At 56.0% G+C, this 18605-nt stretch overlaps 1 protein-coding gene across 3 annotated transcripts in view; it reads right to left on the reverse strand.

Moving 5' to 3' along the window:
* GRM4 (glutamate metabotropic receptor 4) overlaps positions 1–18605 on the reverse strand; it is a 103873-nt gene that overhangs the window by 9598 nt on the left and 75670 nt on the right. For all 3 annotated transcript variants that reach the window (XM_031434909.2, XM_031434907.2, XM_031434906.2), the window contains exons 6-9: positions 17124–17264; positions 7118–7318; positions 6777–6913; positions 2893–3828 (exon numbers count right to left, since the gene is read on the reverse strand). In XM_031434909.2, the coding sequence (XP_031290769.1) occupies positions 2893–3828; positions 6777–6913; positions 7118–7318; positions 17124–17264 (1415 nt within the window). The remainder of the gene's footprint in view (positions 1–2892; positions 3829–6776; positions 6914–7117; positions 7319–17123; positions 17265–18605) is intronic.

Genomic DNA, 18605 nt, shown 5'->3' on the forward strand with positions numbered 1-18605 from the left:
CACAAAACAGACACAACCCCAGGGTTGCCCGAGCTTCTAAGAAGCCTGGTGGGCTGAACCAGAGGGACTTCAGAACTCACCTCCTCCAACCTTGCTTCATTCAGAAGCTCAGAGAAGGGGGGGCATACCCCATGTCGACGCCATCAAGGGCAGAGCTGGGTCTCATGAACACACGCTGGTGTAGGCCAGCCTGCTGTGTAACTCTGGGCAATTCCCTGCCCCTCTCTGGGCCTCAGAGGAGATCATCTCAGAGGCTCCTTTTCATAATCAGCGCTGAGGGGAGCCCTTAAAGGGGGAGAAATCAGAGGCAGGCAGAGTTGCCTGGAGAGATGGGGGAAGGGTGCTCTGAGGAGGGCTGTGCCCCCCAGCACGTGGAGGTGGGAGGGTCTGACACCCAGGATGACAGGGACCATGCTGGGAAGCGATGTGCTGGCAGGCAGCCAGGGAAATTGTGGGGAGGCGGAGCAACGGGCTGAACTACCACTCTGTCGGCCTCCCAGCTGCGTACCTTTACTCCCTGAGGCGGCGAGGGAAGGGACCTCCTGGGATTGTTGAGGGTAATTTCTCAAGCTGCCAGCTCCCTGGGGTGTTGGGTGGCCTCCCCAACTAGATCCATGGGCCCTAGGGCACTGCGAGGCGTGGGGGCCTCTGCCTGCACCTGCCCTCAGCAGGGAGGGCCTCCCGCAGGCCTGCGCGGGTGGAGACCTGGCGCACAGTGCGAGCTGCACAGGCCGGTGGCTTTGGCTCAGGTGTGCGGGGCGGCCTGGAACCTCACTGCCAGCCTCAAGGTCTGCTTATAGAAAACCCCCAGCTTTCAGGGCCACCATTGGAAGACAGGCCACACGCCTCTGTGTGCCAGGCCCAAGGGATTCAGGGCAGAAGGCACAGCTCCTGCCCTGGAGGAGCTTTTGGAGAAGAGGTGGGCACCTCCCAAGGAGGCCCCAGAGTTGGGGAGATGCCCCAGAGCTGTAGGGGGTGGGGTGGGCTCGGGTGTGGCTCTCAAGTTAGAAAGAGCAGGGTCAAGTCCAGCTGCACCTCCTACTGGCTGTGTGACCTTAGACAAGTCATTTCACCTCTCTGTGCCTCCATGTCTCCATCTGTAAACTGAAATGGTGATATCTACCCTAGCCCATTGTTTTGGTACCTGATGACCACCAGGCGAAGTGCACCCATCCAGGATAGCTTTGACCGCAGCCTCACTGATGCCAGCCATCCATAGGAGCTCACCCCCAGGCTCAGGTTTTAAATGCTGCCCATAGGATGGCGACTCCCCCAACTACATCTACAGCCCGGACCTCACCCCTGAACCTCAGACTCGTATAATCAACCATTGACTCAACAGCTGCACTTGGACGTCTCATAGGCATCCCAAACTCAGCACATCCAAAGGACTTCCTGATCTCCGCCTCCCGTAGGCTCCTCTGTCATCTCCCCCGCTGAATGCACAGACCCTCCTTCCTTCCCGTCACTCACACCAACAACCGTGGAGTCATCCTTGACTCTCCTCTGCACCTCTTACCCTACAAGCACTCCATCAGAAATCCAGCCAGCCCCACCTCCAGACACAGCCGAATCCCCTGCTGCTCACCACTGCTGCTGCTGGTGACCTCCTGTCAGGATCACTTAGAGTAACCTCCGCCCTGGCCATCCCACTCCAAGATCTCCCCCTCCTCAGGGCTCTACTCGGCAGCCAGAGGGATCCTTTAAACCCACATCACAACACATCCCTCACTGCTCAGAACCCCTCCAGGGCTCCCTTCTCACTCGCAGTAAAAGCCAACATCCTTCCCACAGCCTCTGGATCCTATGCCATCTGCTCTGCTCTGGGTCTCTTCTGGCCTCGTCCCTACCACTTACCCCGAGACTCCTCAGCTCCCACCTCCTTACAGTGGGTAAACTGCTTTTATACCCCTCACACTGTGTGATTGTTGCAACACATGTAAGAACCGTAGGGGAAGGATCATGGCCCCAAACTACTGATGAAGAAACTGAGGCAGAGAGGCCAGCTAGCCTGTCCAGGATCCTACAGTTAGACACAGAGATGGGGTCCTTGGAGCCCCGATTCTCCCTGTCTCTGGCCTCTGACTTCAGTGACTCGCAATCCTTCAAGATAACCTCTGCCCTACCGCCCAGAACCCAGGCAGTGCTGGGGCTGTAATGTGGGTAGAGGCCCTTGGGGTGAGCCTAGACCCTTAGGTCAGGCCGACAGGATGGCCCAAGAGAGCCAGCAGGAGGCAGCCCCTTGGCAGCTCCAGCCAGTGGAGGGAGGGCCCTCAGTTGACATCACCAGGCCCCTGGCTCATGGGCTTCAGGGCAGCTTGGGGCTGGGGAGAGAGGAAGTGAGTACCCGATATACCACCCACCTCAGGGACCCATGGGGATCCTGTGTGAGGGCAGAGAGGAGGGCAGACAGAGGAGGAAGAAGAGAGGAGTAGACAGAAAGGAAGAGGGACTGAGTAGGGAGAGAGGTCAGGGAGAGTCTAGAAGAGAATGAAGGACGAAAGAAGGGGCAGCGCCCCAGGCTGACAGGGAGGAGCGAGGAAGTTGGGAAGGAGAAAGCAAGGAGAAAAAGATGGGGTGAGGAAGGCAGGGATGGAGAGACGGGAAAGAGAGAGGAGAGGGAGAGAGAGAGAGAGGCGGGAAGGGAGCCGAAAGGAGAGAGACGGGGGCAGAGAGAGAAAAGGGAGACAGGGCAGCAGAAGAGAAAGGGAGGGAGAGAGGAGAGAAACCCAGAACCTGGAAAAACACAGAGACAGGGAGGGAAGGCAGAATGAGGCATGAAAGAAGGCATTTCTGGAGCCACGTGAGAGCCAGCCAGCCCCAGGAGGCTGTCTCTTGCCCACTGCCCTCACCCCACCCCACCCCGCCCCGCCCCCGGCCCCGGCCACTCACCTTGTCAGCTGACTGCGAGGTGCCAAAGAAGATGGGGATGAAAGCGAGCCAGACAATACAGGTGGTGTACATGGTGAAGCCAATGGGCTTGGCCTCGTTGAAGGTCTCGGGCACGCCGCGCGTCTTGATGGCATACACGGTGCACGTGACCATAAGCAGCATGCTGTAGCCCAGCAGGCAGATGAGCGACAGGTCCGAGATGTCGCACTTGAGCACGCCCCTGGCGAAGCGGGGGTCGAGCGTCCGCTGGTCCTGGAAGTCCACCACCGAGTGGGAGGGGTCCACCACAAACCACACACAGATTCCCAGCAGCTGCAGGGAGATGAGGCTGAAGGTGATGGCTAGCTGCGAGGCGGGGCTGATGAAGCGAGGGGCGCTGACCGACCGCTTGCCCTGCTCGAAGATGCGGTAGATGCGGTTGGTCTTGGTGAGCAGGGCTGCATAGCTGATGCTCATGCCAAGCCCCAGGAAGATCCGGCGCAGGGAGCAGGTACCCAGGTCAGGCTCAGCGATCATGAGGAAAGTGGTGGCGTAGCACAGGAAGATGCCTGCCAGCAGCACATAGCTCAGCTCGCGGCCCGAGGCCTTGACAATGGGCGTGTCGTTGTAGCGCACGAAGGTGATCACTACGAAGAGCGTGGCGGCGATGCCCACCACGGCCAGGAAGAGGGGCAGCACGGCCCAAGGCGAGTCCCACTCAAGCTTGATGATGGGGATGGGCTGGCAGCCTGTGCGGTTCTCTGTGGGCCGCATGTCGTAGGGACACGTCTTGCAGGTGTAGCGGTCCACCTGGTACTGGTACCCCGTGCAGGGCTCGCAGTGCCAGCAGCAGGGCATGCCCTTCACTGTCTTCTTCCGCTCGCCTGGCTGGCAGGGCAGGCTGCAGATGGAGCGGGGCAGCTGCTGCCCGCTCCCCGGCCAGCGCATCCGCTCTATCTGGCAACGACAGTGCAGAGGAGCAGGCCTCAGGTCAGGCTGCTTAGTGCCCTGGACCGCCCTACTGGCTGGCACCCTGGAGTCTCACACCTGGATCACCCAGTTGGACGGCTAAGACCCAGTTCCCCGGGCCCCACCTGGATCAGCTGAATCCAACAGCTGCATTTCAATAAGGCTCCCTGGCATGATTCAGACCCAGCTGACCAATCGGGAATCCTGCTCAAGGGTCAGATGGAGAAACTGAGCCCAGAGACCAGCAGTGACAACCTAGAGTCACATGGCAGAGCAGGGAGAACCCGGGAGTCCTGACTCCCAGCCCCTAAGGCCTTGCTACTCACAGTGGTCCCCAGACCGGCAGCATCAGCATCACACAGGAGTTTCTTGGAAATGTACATTTTTGGCCCACCCCAGACCCACTGACTCAGAATCTGGGTTTGCACAAGACCCTGTGGGTGATTCACATGCATGCTCGAGTGGGAGACGTGCCACCCACCGGGCCTCCTCTGGGTGGCACAGGGAGTTGGATTCAGCAGGGAACAATGAACAATGGTTTAGAGGACACTTAACATGTGCCCAGGGGTTAGCGTTTCTTTACATATTGCTCTAAATGAGTGCTAGTCACTGCTGTATGTCTCTGAAGACACAATCACTGCGAGCAAAGGAGCCCCGGAAGCTGGCACACCCTACTGAACGTGGGTCACAAAGTTCTGGAAAGTGAGTGAGAGCCCCAAAGAGTTCCAGGCATTGGGCAAAGGGAATCTGACTACACTCTAGAGCCGCGCTGTTCTAAATAAAGTGGCTCTTGTAATAAGAGATTATGCTTAGACTGGTACGCCCTTTGTGCCGGGAGCTCACTCCTGGAGAAGGAATAACCAGTTGGTTCGGGGCCGAGGGGAGGGTTTTGGAGCTGAGGAAAAGGCTGAGTGAGGTGGGATGAGGTGGACAGGGTGGGGAACCCAAAGAAGGCCTCACAGTAGGTGGAGAGAAAACCTTAAGGAGCAGGTGTGTCCTGTGGCTCTGGGCACGTCAGGGTTGTGTGGTCCCCTAGAGGCCAAGGAGCACTGCAGTGACCAGGGCCACCCACCGTCCTGCAGGAACAACAGGGCGGGACAATCCCTGGCACCAGAGCTGTGACACTGGAAGAGGAGAAAGGGAGACAGAGGGTGACAGTCGGTGTTCTGGAAAAATCTGTGGCTCCAGTAGAAAAAGCAGTAAATGAAGTCCAATCCTGGGATCACAGCTCTGTTGCTAGCTGGCTGTGTGCCCTTGAGCAGACACCACAACCTCTCTGGGCCTTTGTTTTCCCACCTGATCCAAAGACAGCAGATAAGAGGCCACTGTGCCCTCTGTGACTTATTGTGGCTTCCACTTGGAAGCCCTCTATATTTCACTGAAACAGCCCCAGGAGGGCAGGGGCTTTGAATCACTTCCCTGCTGCATCTTCAGCCTCCAGCTCAGGGCTGGCCCACAGTGAGGCTGGTGAACCTCTGTAGAATGTAGTAAGAAGCTATGAGGTCCAGGCACCAGCATGAGGCCGCCTCAGTTTCACACCCTGGAGGAAGACAGTGCAGGCAGGGGAGGGCCCCCAGCACAGCATAAACTGAGAGCTCAGGATAGAGTGGGGAAGGTGTGGTGGTCCAGGACCAGCCCCACCTCACCTCCTCCTGCCCCTCAGCTCCATGGTAGGGGAGGGATCTTGTATTACTGGGGAGGGGACTACTGCCACCCCCACACTCCCTGAGTCTTGCCTTCACTTATCACACCTGTAGAATGGGTTAATAACAGTGTCTGCCCCAGAGGGCTGTCATCCTCACAGTAAGGTCACACACTTAGAACAGTAGCTCTCCACAGCAGGTGCTCAGTAAGGATTAGCTGCTGCTGCTGGTAAATCGAGTCACTGCCTGCCCTGTCCCACCTTCCACCCACTGCACCAGAATGAGATGTGCCTCTTTTTGGGTTCTGTCCCACACAGCTCCCGCCTGCCCTGTTCTGTCTGTCTGTCTCCGCTCAGCAACCCGACGAGCATCACTATGGGAACGGGCTCTGTCCCTGCCGTGTTGTGTGGCCTTTGGAACGTCCCTCGGGCTGGGTTTTCTGAGATATTTTCTCTGACTTAGAATATTGTCAGGGATAAATGAGATCATAGGCAGAAAGTGCTTTGAAGAGCTCCAGGGGCTTGCTGCTGGAAGAGATCATTACAAGAGGGGACAGCAGGGACGTGACACAACTCCCCCAGAATCTGGGCCTCCTGAGCCTGTTTGGTCCACCTAGATCACACTGTGCCCACCCCAAGCATGGCTCACCCTTCTCCTGGTGAGGTAGAGACCAGTCCACAGGCCCCTCCTCAGGGGATGAACTACAGGTCCTTTCTCTCCAAAAACATGGCTTTATTCACAGCTGGTGGCAATGAGGACCTGGAGTGGGGGGAGCCACCAAGTCCCTGAGACAGCCATGAGCTGGGAAAGTGTGGCCAGGTGGACCCAGGGGAAGTCCCCTCATGACACCCAAAAAATGATGGCCTTCCAGTGTGGTTTGATGGCACTGGGGATGTAACTCTCAAACAGCCCCCTACCTACCACCAGAAATCTCACGATTTGACTGTGCTCTTTGCCTTAAGAGATCATCCTTCTTTGTCCAGACGCACCCCTGCGCCTCCTCACTTTTCTTCCCTACACCCTCCAAGACCTCGAGCCCCTACACTCCGGTGTGAACTCATCTGTCCACAGTTCTTGCCCCACAAAAGGGCAGCAGGCAGGGAGGCCACAGGCCAAGGGTAAGGGCAGGGGCAGGAAGGGCAGCAGAAACCCAGCTGCCCTGTTCCTCCATTTTAGGGTTGGGGAGGCTTGAGGGCCCTCTGAGGTCTGGGGTAGGGCATGGAAGGAAGGGGAGGACCTCTCTCCACCCCCATCCCCCCAGGGCCCCTCCCTGCCCTGCTGCCAGGCGCTTACTCTGAGGTGCAGGTGGTCAGTCCAGGAGCCAATGACCTTGTACTCGGCAGAGCCATTGCGCAGCTGGTACTGGTAGATGTCATAGCGCCCTGGTGCGTCTCCATTCTCATTGAAGGTCACTGGGTTCCCCGCGATGCCTGTGGGGCCAGTGGGGGTGACACACTCAGTTTCTTTGTTGAGCCTTCGCACAGAGGCAGGGAGGACCAGGAGCCCGGGGCAGAGACACCTCCGCATGGAATATCTTAGGTGGTTTCACCCCTCGGAAGCATCTGAAGAGACACCTCCAACTCCCACCCTATGGAGTCCCCAGGGTTGGGTGGTGCCCTGCACTGTGCCCCCACCTGAGAAGTTGACGCTGCGGATGTACTTGAGCAGCTGGGTGCCGTCCACGGGGTCCATGCGTGGGCAGAGCCCCACACGGCCTGGACACAGGTCCCGGTGCATGGCGTGCAGGGCATGGCCCATGGCGTACACCGCGTCAATCACAAACTGCACCTTCCCCTCCTGCTCGTATGCAGAGTCCTGCCCAATGCGCTCTCGGTCTGCAACCAAAGACTCAGAGTGGGGGCACCCGTGAGGCCTGCCATCCTCACAGACAAGTGATAGGAACCCCAGCATCCCCCTGAGGCCCAGCAAGCCCATCTGTGCACACCACAGATCTCTGGACTCCATCACCCCAGGGTATGGTCTTGGGGAGGCACCAGAGGGGGATGGTTCTGAAAGGTCCACTGCCCTCACCACTGCACCACTAGACCCTGCACCCCAAGGCTCCAGAACAACCAGGGCAGGCCCCCTTGTCACTGTCACCCTTGGAAGGCAGTGAGTCAGGGGTCTCCTTTTGGCTGTGGTGCCCCCCCCACCCCCGAGCCTGGCCTGGACTAATACGGGAGCAGCTGGCCCTCACACAGGCTGGGATATCCCCAGGGCAGGAACTGTGTTTGTCGATAAGACAGCGGGGCCCTACAGCAGCTCATGCATGGGGAGCCACTCCAACCAGGGGACGCTGCCCCACCACAGGGTACAGGTGGAGAAAACGAGGCCCAGAGAGGGTGAGAGATTGGCTGCAGTTCTCTTGGGATTCAGGTCCTAGGCCACCTGATGACCTCAGTGGCTTCCAGATGCCCCAGACACCAGAACTCACCGTCATCCTCAACCACTCTTCCCCATGTCAGTGATCCCCCACTAGCCAGGGATGGTGAGCTTTGCAAAATGGGGAACCCACCCCACACACTCCACCGCCTTCTCACTGTAAACAGCAGTGGCTCCCCAGGGCGCCATGGCCTTGGAGCTCTGGCTTCCCATCCTCACCCCTTGGGCTCTGGGCCCTGTGCAAACTCATTGGCTGCCTGAAGCCTCGATGTCCTCTGGGGAAAAAGGAGGTCATAACCCTGCCTCAAAAGAAGTGCCATGAGGCTTAAGTGAAATGAGGTGCAGGAAACACTTGGCACAGAGTGGGTGACTAAGCCACATTACTACTGTGCTTAAGTGGTCAGACCAGACAGATGGTTTCAAAGGTGGGCTAAAGAGGTCCCTGGGCCGGAGCAGGTCAGGAAGTCTTTCCGGAGGAGGAGCTCCTGGCCTGGGCCCTGGGTAATCATGATAATGAAGAAGGATTGCTAACGTATGTAGAACATCTACTCTGTGCCAAGCACTGTTCTAAGCTCTTTAAGGGTATTAACTCATTGAATTCTCACAACAATGCTGTGAGGTGAGTAATTATCCCCATTACAGAGATGAAAAAGGATGAGGCACAGAAAAGCTCACTGGCATTCTAGGACCATGCAGAGCTGGATTGGACCAGATGCTTCAGCTCCCAGTCTGTGCACTACACCACGCCTGAGAGATTGTAAGAGCCGGATTGCAGGGGGAGGGCAGAAAAGTGGGAGGAGAGGTCAGGAAGGGGCAGGGGCTCTGAGGTGAGGACATGGGGGCAGGAGGATGGCAGAGGTGAGGAAGGGAGAGGATGGGCAGAGTGCTAGGGAAGTCCAGCTTCCCCTCCCAAGGGCACACAGCATGCAGCCTCCTCCCTCAAGGCCAGGGCAATGAAATACACACACACACACACACACACACACACACACACACACACACACACACACACACACACACACACACACTGGTGCCTCCCTGCTAGAAGGCCAGTTCTACACCTTACAGAGGTAATTCCCCAGCGGCCAGCAGGGTGAGTGGCTGCACCCACGTCCAGCCCCATAGGCCACTGGCCTGGGCCTCCGGTGTCTCATGTGGGGCCAGGTTGAGGCTCCAGGGATCCACAGATCACTCCTAGGTTCCTGCATTTTTAGCAGTGAATGGTCACTGTCCCTGCTGCCCAGGGCTCTCACAAAGCTGGTGGCACATCTCATATCCCTTGGCCACCAAGACTCCATGACTAAGGTCAGAACCTGGCTCCAGTATCCCAACCTCAGGGTCAGAGATCAAAGGTCCCAGTACTCAGACTGGATGGTTTAGGGGCAGATGTCCAGGTGGCTCTGGGGGCACTGTTGAGTCCAGAAAGAACCCACAGCTTCTATGGTGCAGTCTCAGGGCTGGAGACAGGGTGGTCTTCAAGGCTGCCCACCCAGCTCTCTCGGCAGTCAGCTCAGCCCCTGGCTACCCACTACTATCATTGCGTTGCATTCGCACAAGACAGTCTGAGCTGGAACCCCAGCTCCACCACGTACTCTAGCTGTGACCTTGGACCTGCCACCTCAGCTCTCAGGCTTCAGCTTCCTCATCTACAAAATGAGGGTGATAATGGTACTTACCTCACAGGGTCAGGATACTGTCCCTAGGAGGATTAATGGGTTAATATTCACAATGGGTCATAAAGAAAGGGCTTGTGCTGGCCAGGTGCTACAGAAGTTTGTTAAACACAAGGGCACAAAGAGGTGGGAGCTCTGGGAGGGCAGAGCTCTGTTCATGGGCAAAGCTATCTCTAGACTACGGCACAGAGATAGGCCAACAGGAGATGCAAGTTCTCCAGCTGTAGCAGCCCGCCCTCTTGTCCAAGGCTTCTGATCACAGGTTGTGAGAGCTAGGAGAGAAGCACAAGGGATAATCTTGCAAGGTGACAGTGTTGGCTGGGGCAGCATCGTCTGGAAAGCCCCAGCCCTGGACCCCACCCCCACCCCCAGCCCCTGGGTCCTACCCTCTGCATCCCGAAGACCATAAAACACCGCTCCACTCCCCTGCAGCTCCCATCACACCCTCATTTCATATGGATGAGAGGCTGAATTATTAACCAGGATGAAGGGGGAGGCTGCAGTCACTGCAGAGAGGAGGCAGTTCTCTCTCAAGGCCAAGGACACACTGGGCCAAGGGACCTTGGCCACACCACCCCAGCTGAGCTGCCCTTGGCCCCTCCTTTCCCTGTCTTCTCAGGGGTCCCTCCTCAGTGAGTCAGGCTGAAGCATCCATTCCTGGACTACTCAGGTCCAGGACCAAGTCCACCTCCACCTCTGCCTGGGGAGGCTCCCATGGGAAGGGCTCTGGGGTCCTGTGGATTGTCAGTGGCCCTTCAGTGCTGCCCCTCCAGGACCTCCCACCTAGAGTTGTTAAGGTGCCAGCCATGGACTTCCAGAGGCTTCCCAACGCATTTTCACGGCCTTGACTTTTGTCTCAAATCTGGCCCCAATTACAAATGAGAAAATGGGAGCAGTGAGGTGATGGGCAAAGGGCCTTTGTTTGCGAGTGAGTGGCAGGCCTGAGCATGCCCCCTACACACACACACACCCCTCAAACTCCAAGGGCCCTTCCCCTGAGCCCCACAGGAAGCAACAAAGGACAGAGCCTAAGTGTACTCACTTTAGGGGAGAGGGGCAGGAATCACAAACACAAACTGAAGAAGGTCCTGAAGGTCAGAAGATGTGCCCATAACCATTTGCTGAAGGATATGCACCATTTGCTGCATATCCTTCAGCAAATAACCCTGCGGCATGGCTGGCATTTCCTCCTCTCCAAGCATCGGAGAGGTAGGCTGGACTGGCCCCCTCACAGAGGAGGTAACTGAGAGCTGCCCGTGGTCGAGTGATGTATGCAGTCTTGCAGGAGTCCTGGCGCCTGGCAGGCACTCACACACACCTGGGGAATGGCCTGCCTGGTAAGCACCAAAGCTAGGATTTGAACCTGGATCTCTCTGGTTCCAAAAGAGTTTCTACCACCCTGAACTGTCCCTCCCCTTCTTCTCCCTCCATCCAGCCCCTGACCTGCCTCCTTCCCCCTTCTCTGGGGCTCAGGTCCTGCCCCAGTTGTCTGGCCAGGCCTAACCAGGAGCTAAGGATGCCTGTCTGCAGGGCTACAGGAGAGAGGTGACCATGGAGGAAAGCGGGGGTCAGAAAAATCCCCTCTATGAGTGGGCGGGACCCCCAGGCCCAGGCAGGGGAACTGCAGTTCTGGGAGGATAGGAGACACACTTCTGAGAGCTCCTGGAGGAGATAAATTCCAGACTTATGGCAGCGATGACAGCAGCAACAGTTTGAGGATGTCCTAATTGTGTCCCGGGGCACACCGAGCCCGAGATGCGCTTGGCTCTGCCACGGGTGACAGCTAGCCGAGCGAGGAACCACCCGGGAGAGGATTTTCTCCATCAAAACCCCGTAGCTGTGGTTACTACGGTGACTGCAGCCTTTGTCTGCAGGTTGTAAATTGTAATTGAAATGAGTTTTCAAGGTTGAAATAATCAGAGTTCCTCCTCCTCTCCCCCCTCACCTCTCCACAGCCCACCCGGCCCCACCACCATCCTCTGGAGTTCTGTGCTCACGTACACAGGCACACATACACTCCCCGACATCAAGGTGCACAAAGTCAACCACTTAGACACATGTATTTTCACATCTACCATATAGAGTAGCAACCCACAAGCCTGCGTGCATGTATACACAGCTCTCTACCTGTATGCATGTTCCAACATATCTGAACACAGGTGCATACATAAACACACACTATGTACACAGCTACACAGTCATCATGACACTCATACAAGCATGTGGTCACTCAGATTTACTGTCAGGCCGAGAAGCCCCACGAGCAGGTCCTGACAAGGATTTGGGTGCAAGTGTTTGACCTGGGAAGTGATGGCTGGAAACACTAGGAGGGGGTAAGGAGGTGAGATGGGGAAGGGAGAGCAGTAACGCCAGGTGTGGGGCCCAAGCTCGTGGGGGACTCCAGAAAACTGTATAGCGTACGACTCAGGGTCATCCCATCCGAGGGGACAAATACCCCAACTCCTGCCAGTCTTAGGCTGAAGGCTGCCCCCCGGCGGGAATTAACTCCACTGGCTGAGACAGGGCTGGTGAGGCCCTCGTGGGGTCTGCGCTCGCAGGTTCAGGTCCACACAAGGAATCTGGCACAGGTGTCTGTGCACAACACACATCTACACACATCTAAACTTGCATTTACATACAAATATGCAAACATACACACTGATTTTCATCCCTTGGGCAAACTCCCAGGGAGTAGTATAAGAGGGTCCCTGGATCCCCGCAGGGAGAGCCGTCTGGTACACAGCTCTGCCACAGACCAGCTATAGGACCCAGGTGAAGTAAAATCTATATCCCTCAGATGGAAACCCAGGGAAATAGTATCCACTGAGAGGCCACTGAGACGATTCGAGGAGGCACAGACGTAGAACACACGGCATCATACCTTGTACATAGCGCTCTATAAGCCTCAGCTTTCCTCTCCTCCCTAACACTCCTCCGTGGCATAATGCCCCACCCCCAGAGACCTCCAATCCAGCCTTGGGCCACTGCTCCATCCTGTCTGCAGCCTGGCACGTGCTGGTTAGCCTTGCCCCCCACAAGATGAGTGGGGTGCCCACCCCACAGAAAGGGGCCTGATATACAGATGGGGGGAGGAGCTGCCACCTGCGCCTGCTGGCCATGCCCCCTCTTTCCTGACTCTGCCTGTGGTTGAGAACTTCTCCCCGTCACCTCCCTGGAACACACAGGTCCTGCTCCTGAGGTCAGGCTCTGCTGCCCCAGGACCTGCTGGCATCCCTCAGAGTCACATGGCAGTCTCCCCTTCCTCATCTAGAATCGCACCCTCCTTCTTCAGCCCCCCACCATCATTTCTGCCGGCCCTTCCCCTTGAATTTTCAACCCATCAAGTCATCTGCTTTTCAATTGGGGAACCTCTAAACAACTCAGCCTGGTCTCTGCCATCTCTAAGTCTGTTTCCCCAAACTTGGTCTCAGCTCTCTGCCAACTCCCGTCTCTGGGAACGCTGCCAGCCCTGGGGTCTTGGTGGGTTACTGGCTGGGGCTGATAAGGGATCACCACCTCAGGGGCAAGAAGGTGAAGTGACTCACCCAGCAGGGTGGGCTCCTGTCTTTCTGGCTCCAGGAGCTCTGCAGTGGTACAGCCCAGGGTTCCCCAAACCTGAGCCAGCCTCAGGCCCCTTTTGAAGGAAAACAACTCTGTCCCAGGATGACCCCAGGATGAATATGACCCCAGGATGAAAATACAATCATCAGAAGCTGAAGTCCTGATGGTGACAGTGACTTCCAACTGCAAATGATCACAGTAGCAGAGAAGTTGTCTTTGCAATTGGTAAAGACCACTTGCTGATGAAAATGCAAAGTTCAAGAATTGTCATGGAACTCCTGGATCTCTAAGAGACTGACCACAAGAATGTGTCTCCAGATGTCCACAGACCCCAGTTTGAGAAACACGACATGGGTGTCAGGGTCAGATGGGAGCAGCTTGAAAGCCCCCGCTCAGCCTCTCACTGGCCTGCTGAGTTACTTAGCATCTCTGAGCTCCCATCCCCTCGTCTGTGAAATGAGGTGGGCTCCTGGGACCACTAGAGAAGGTTGATCGCTGTAGCAGAGGCCATGCTTGGCACCTGCACAGGACAGCTTGCCCCGCACTGGTTCTGAGGCCTACACCCCTCAGCCCTGGAGCCTGGGCATAGCCCTCCCAGACCGGGTCAGACTGCGGCCAGGGGTGAAGGGGAGGCAGCTCTGGGGGCTGAAGTCACAGCTGGCCCGCCACGTGGATGTCTCCTCTCCCCCATCACCCAACCAGGCTCCCTCCCCTTCCAGCAGCATCTGGTTTTCCCTCTGCTGAATCTTTGCTGTCAACAGAGAAATATGCTCCAATTTCTCCCATTTAAACAAATAAAAACCTTCTATTGACCCCACTTCTCCTCTAGCTAGCATCCCTCTTTCTCCGTTTCTGAGCAAACCTCAGAAGAGTTGTCCCTACTCACCATCATCAATTTCTCTCCAACATCTTCCTCCTGCCCAACTCCAGCCTGGGTTTTGCACCCACCTCTCCCAGGATTCTCCATATGGCTAGGCCTGACCCTCCCACCCTCCCATCTCAGTGCACAGCCAAGAACCTTGGATTCATCCTTGATTTTCTGCCATCTTTGTTTCACCTCAAATCCATCAGCAAATTCTGCAGAAGGTATACATTTCTCACCATCTCCATGGCCACCACCTGCTGCGGGGTCCCATCACTTCCCACCTGGACTACAGCACTGCCTCCTAACTGGTCTTCTGCTCTGTCCTTGCCCCCATCTCCGCTTCAGGAAGCAGCCAGAGTGAGTCCATTACAACATAAATCTGATCACATTAATCTTTTCTAAACCCTGCAATAGCTTTGTCTCATTCTGCATTAAAAGACTAAATCCTTACAAACTGCCTGCAAGGCCCACACGATCTGTGCCACTCCACCCCAACTCACTGACCTTAGCTTCTACCTGTTGCTCTATCTGCTTCAACTGCATGGGCCTCCTCACTGCTCTCCAAACCTGCCAGGCCTGAGCCGACCTCAGGGCCTTTGCACATGCTGTGCCCTCTGCCTGGCACACTCTTTCCCAGTCACCTTCCCAGTAAGGACTTCTGACCTCCTGAATTAAAAGTGCACCATCCATAGTCTCCCAGCACTCTCAGTTTCTCTCCAAGAGGCCTCCTGGATCTGTCTCACAATCAGGTGCTCTCTGGAGGCCCACGGCTCTGACTGCTGAGACCACGCCATCATATACCGCCTCGTCTGTGAGGCCATATTGTCTCCCACCTGCAGGAGAAGCTTCCCAGGGCAGGTCTATCCCCCTCACAGAGCATAGCACAGGGCTGGGCACACAGACAGCTTCTTAGTAAATGCAGTTGAATAAGTAAGAACCAGCATTGAGGGGAAAGGCTCAGGATCCCTCTGGCCACCATATGGCTTGTGGTTTAAGCAAATGTGAGATCCTCTAATGAGTGGCATGGCCTGGCACATAGGTAATCTCAAATGTTGGTCTTCCTTCCTTTCCCTAGGGGAACTCCTTATATTCCTTTAGGAATGTGGAGGTGGGAAGAGCCTTCTAAGCCAAGCAGGAATAGCAGGAGGGCCCCAGGATTAAGACATCCCTGGAGCCAGATGGCCAGAGTTCAAATCCCAACTCTGCTATGTACTACCTGTATGACCTTAGGCAAGTCTTTAACCTCTCTGTGCCTCAGTTTCCTCATCTATAAAATGAGTTGCTATGAAGATTAAATGCAAAGCACTAGAACAGAGCTTGACAAGTAATAAATGCTATATAAATATCAGCTGTTATTATTATTGTTGTTATTACTGTTAGCACAGGCTGGGTGATCGGCATCTCCCTACACATCCCCAGCTGCCATGCTGCTATCCTCACTCTCAGAGCTCCCAGCCCCGGGAGCAGCAGGCAGTAAATTTCTCCTACCTCCTCGTAAACCAGGCCTTCCTCCGCTCAGCCGTCACCTGGCTGGCAGTGCTGTCAGAAAGACGGATGCGACATCTGCCTTGTTTACAGCTTTAATTCCCAAGCCCTGCTCCGCGGGCTCCCAGGGAGGGGGCCAGGAGAGGAGGAGGGAGGAGGGCGTTCCCTCCCACAGGCCTTGACAGCTGCAGAGACATCCAGCTCAGTGACTCCTGTCTCGCTCAGGTGTGGGGCAATGCATGGGCCATCTACGAGTGCTTCCTGCAGAACACCTCCACGCCTCCTCTGGGAAACCGTGAGAGAGGTAGCTCTGCTGGGGATGGGGCCCTGGGGGAATGGGAGTGGGCAGTATGATTCCTATTTTACAGATGAGGAAACTGAGGCCTCCAGAGGTGAAATGATCTGCCCGAGGTCACACAGTTAGGAAGTAACCATTTGGGTACCCACCCACTTCTTGCCACCTCAAGACACACCAGCCCAATCTCCCACTGCCAGTATCTGCCGCTCTCCTGAGACATGCAGTTGGGCAATTTAGCAGCCCAAGTCTGGAAGAATGGGAGGCCAGCATCTTCCCTGCAACACGTCCCTGCAGCCAGTTCAGTGACCCCTTGCTCATCAAGGCCTCTGCCCAAGCTGCACCAACCAGTCCAGGAGGATATAAGAGGGAATGCACCATCCTTGCATGGGCACCGCTCAGGCTGAGGGGTACCCAGGGCCCTCTCAATGTCCCTGAGGCCAGGTCCTGCTGCAGAGCCACCACACCACGAGCACACAAGGACTCACACCCACATGTATCAAAGGTGAACACACCAAGATGGCTACTATGGGGGGCTGAGGGCCTAGAGCTCAGAGCTGGGTCCAAATCCTGCTCTACCACCTTCCATCTGTGGGAACTCAGGTCCTTTTTCTTACCTTCCCTGAGCCTCCGTTTTCCAGCCTGTAAAACAGACCCATTGTCCCATCTTCCCGTGGCTCATTCCCTGTTCTTTTCAGGACTCTGCTCAAATGTCACCTTTCCTAGAGGCCATCCTCTCTTATAGATTTTGTTTGTTTTGACTGCACATTTTCCTTCTGATATAATCCATAGTTTACTTATTTATCTTGTTTATTGTCTGTCCCCCCTATTAGGATAAAAACTCCAAGAGATTTTTGATTCTTTCATTCATTGCTATATCCACGGTGCTTAGAACAAGGGCCAGGCACTGAGAATCAAACTGGTGTCTGTTGAGTGACTGAGGGAATCCCAAGTGGTTAGAAATGGTGTCTGTAAAGTGCTCAGACTGGTGAACATCATAAACCACAGAGCGGCTGGGGTCACTTCCCTGAGGGACATCCAGATGAAGCCCAAGGCGGCCACAGGCAGAAGGAAGCCTCTGCCAGACCCAGGAGCCCCTTCCCCCACTCAGCAGCATCACCCTAAGCCCACCCACAGGCAAGGCCCTGGTGTCAGACCACGATTCAGCCCTGGCCCTGCCCCTTTGGGCCCCCAATTCCACACCCAGGTGCCACCGCCTAGGCCCCTGGACAGTCCGGCTCCTGCAATAATGTCCCATAGACCCCCTCTACCCAGGGTTCTCAGACTCCCCCCACACACACAGTCCCACCCCTTCAGGGCCCATCCTGGCCCCGCCCCCTGAGGCTCAGCCCCAGGCCCCGCCCCGTGCTCATGCTCACTGGTGCACTTTTTGACGTGGCTGCCCTTCTTGAGTGCGTGGCGGCTCAGCTTGCAATGAAAGTTGTCCTCCCAGAACTCAGCAAACCAGATGTTGCGCCGGTTGTTATCCAGCGTGCGGCTGGAGAAGTAGCGGTCGAAGCCTGATAGGGAACCAGGATGTCAGGACCTCGGCCTCCCTTCCCCGCCCACTCCCAGCCCTTCCCTCTGCTTCCCGCAGCCTTACAGGGCCCAGGCAGAGGCAGGGCTGAGGGAAGAAGGCATTCTCTGATCCCGGGACCAGCTGGACAAAATTAAACGTGGAGCATTTCATTTCCTTCATAGAGAAAAGACCTGTATTAAGTTCCAGGGGGAACATGTGTAATCTCACAACTGCTGCCTTTATGGAAGTGAAGCACAGGAAAAGGATATTTCTCCTGCTTTTTAACCACCAAAATGATAATATGGGGCCTCTTTGAGGAGCCACCTGGGCGTCCTGAGAGTAGAGCAGAGAGGCTAGTCGGGGGCAGGGGCGCCCAAGCCTGGGAGCACCTGAGCTCTCTGGTTCTGAAGAGATCGGACCAGAGAGTGCAGGGAGTGATCCAGGTCACACAACAAGATGGGGACCCGGATCTTCTCCGTTCAAGTCCAGAACCTCCCCATCACTGACAGAGGCAGCCTCCTCCTTCAAATGCTCCAAGGAACTAAGCAACTCTGCTCTAAGCCCAGAAACACCTGCCCTAGGTGGGCAGGCTGGTGGTGAATCACGCCTTCTGTCTCCTCTCAGGGCCCCTCTGCATCTTGACTGTTCTGTGAAAGGTGCACAGTTGACTGAGCTGCTGGGGATGGGCCTGACGGCCTGAAAGTTCAATGGGGCCACACCAATCAGTGAGCTTCCTGTCTACGGCAGGGTCCAGTGGAGGCTCAGTGACCACCTGTCGGAGCTGTAAGGGAGGTGCTGGCACTGGTGGGGGACTGGCCTAAAGTCGAGTGTCAACCTTGACACTGCTGACACTGGGCCTGATCATTCTTTGCTGGGGCAAGGGGCATCCTATGCATCACAGGATGTTCAGCAGCACCCCTGGCCTCTACCCACGAGATACCAGAAGCATCATTCCCCAACTATGACAACCAAAATGTCTCCAGACATTGCCACTTGATCCTTGAGGGTCAAAAGCACCCACAGATGAGAACTATGGCTCTAAAGGCTGCTCTAATGTCCCAGAGAGAAAAGAGACTTGCCAGGCAAGTCTCGGCGCCCGGCCACATAATAGCCACTTTGTGTCACTTTCTGCCACTATATGCCACATCATCTCTCTGAGCCTTAGTGTGTTCATCTGCTGCATGTGGATGGAAGCTTCTTGTGGGGTTGCGGGGAAGACTAAATGAGATGTCTGCAAGGGGCCTGGCATTTCTGGGTACCAATAGCCATAGTTATTGTTACTTTATGTTTATTATGGCTTAAGGCTGAGTGGGTAGTGTGGAAACTTCTGCTGCCTATGTTC

This window comes from Camelus dromedarius, chromosome 19 (genome assembly GCF_036321535.1).
Source record: "Camelus dromedarius isolate mCamDro1 chromosome 19, mCamDro1.pat, whole genome shotgun sequence".
Classification (NCBI taxonomy): Eukaryota; Metazoa; Chordata; class Mammalia; order Artiodactyla; family Camelidae; genus Camelus; species Camelus dromedarius.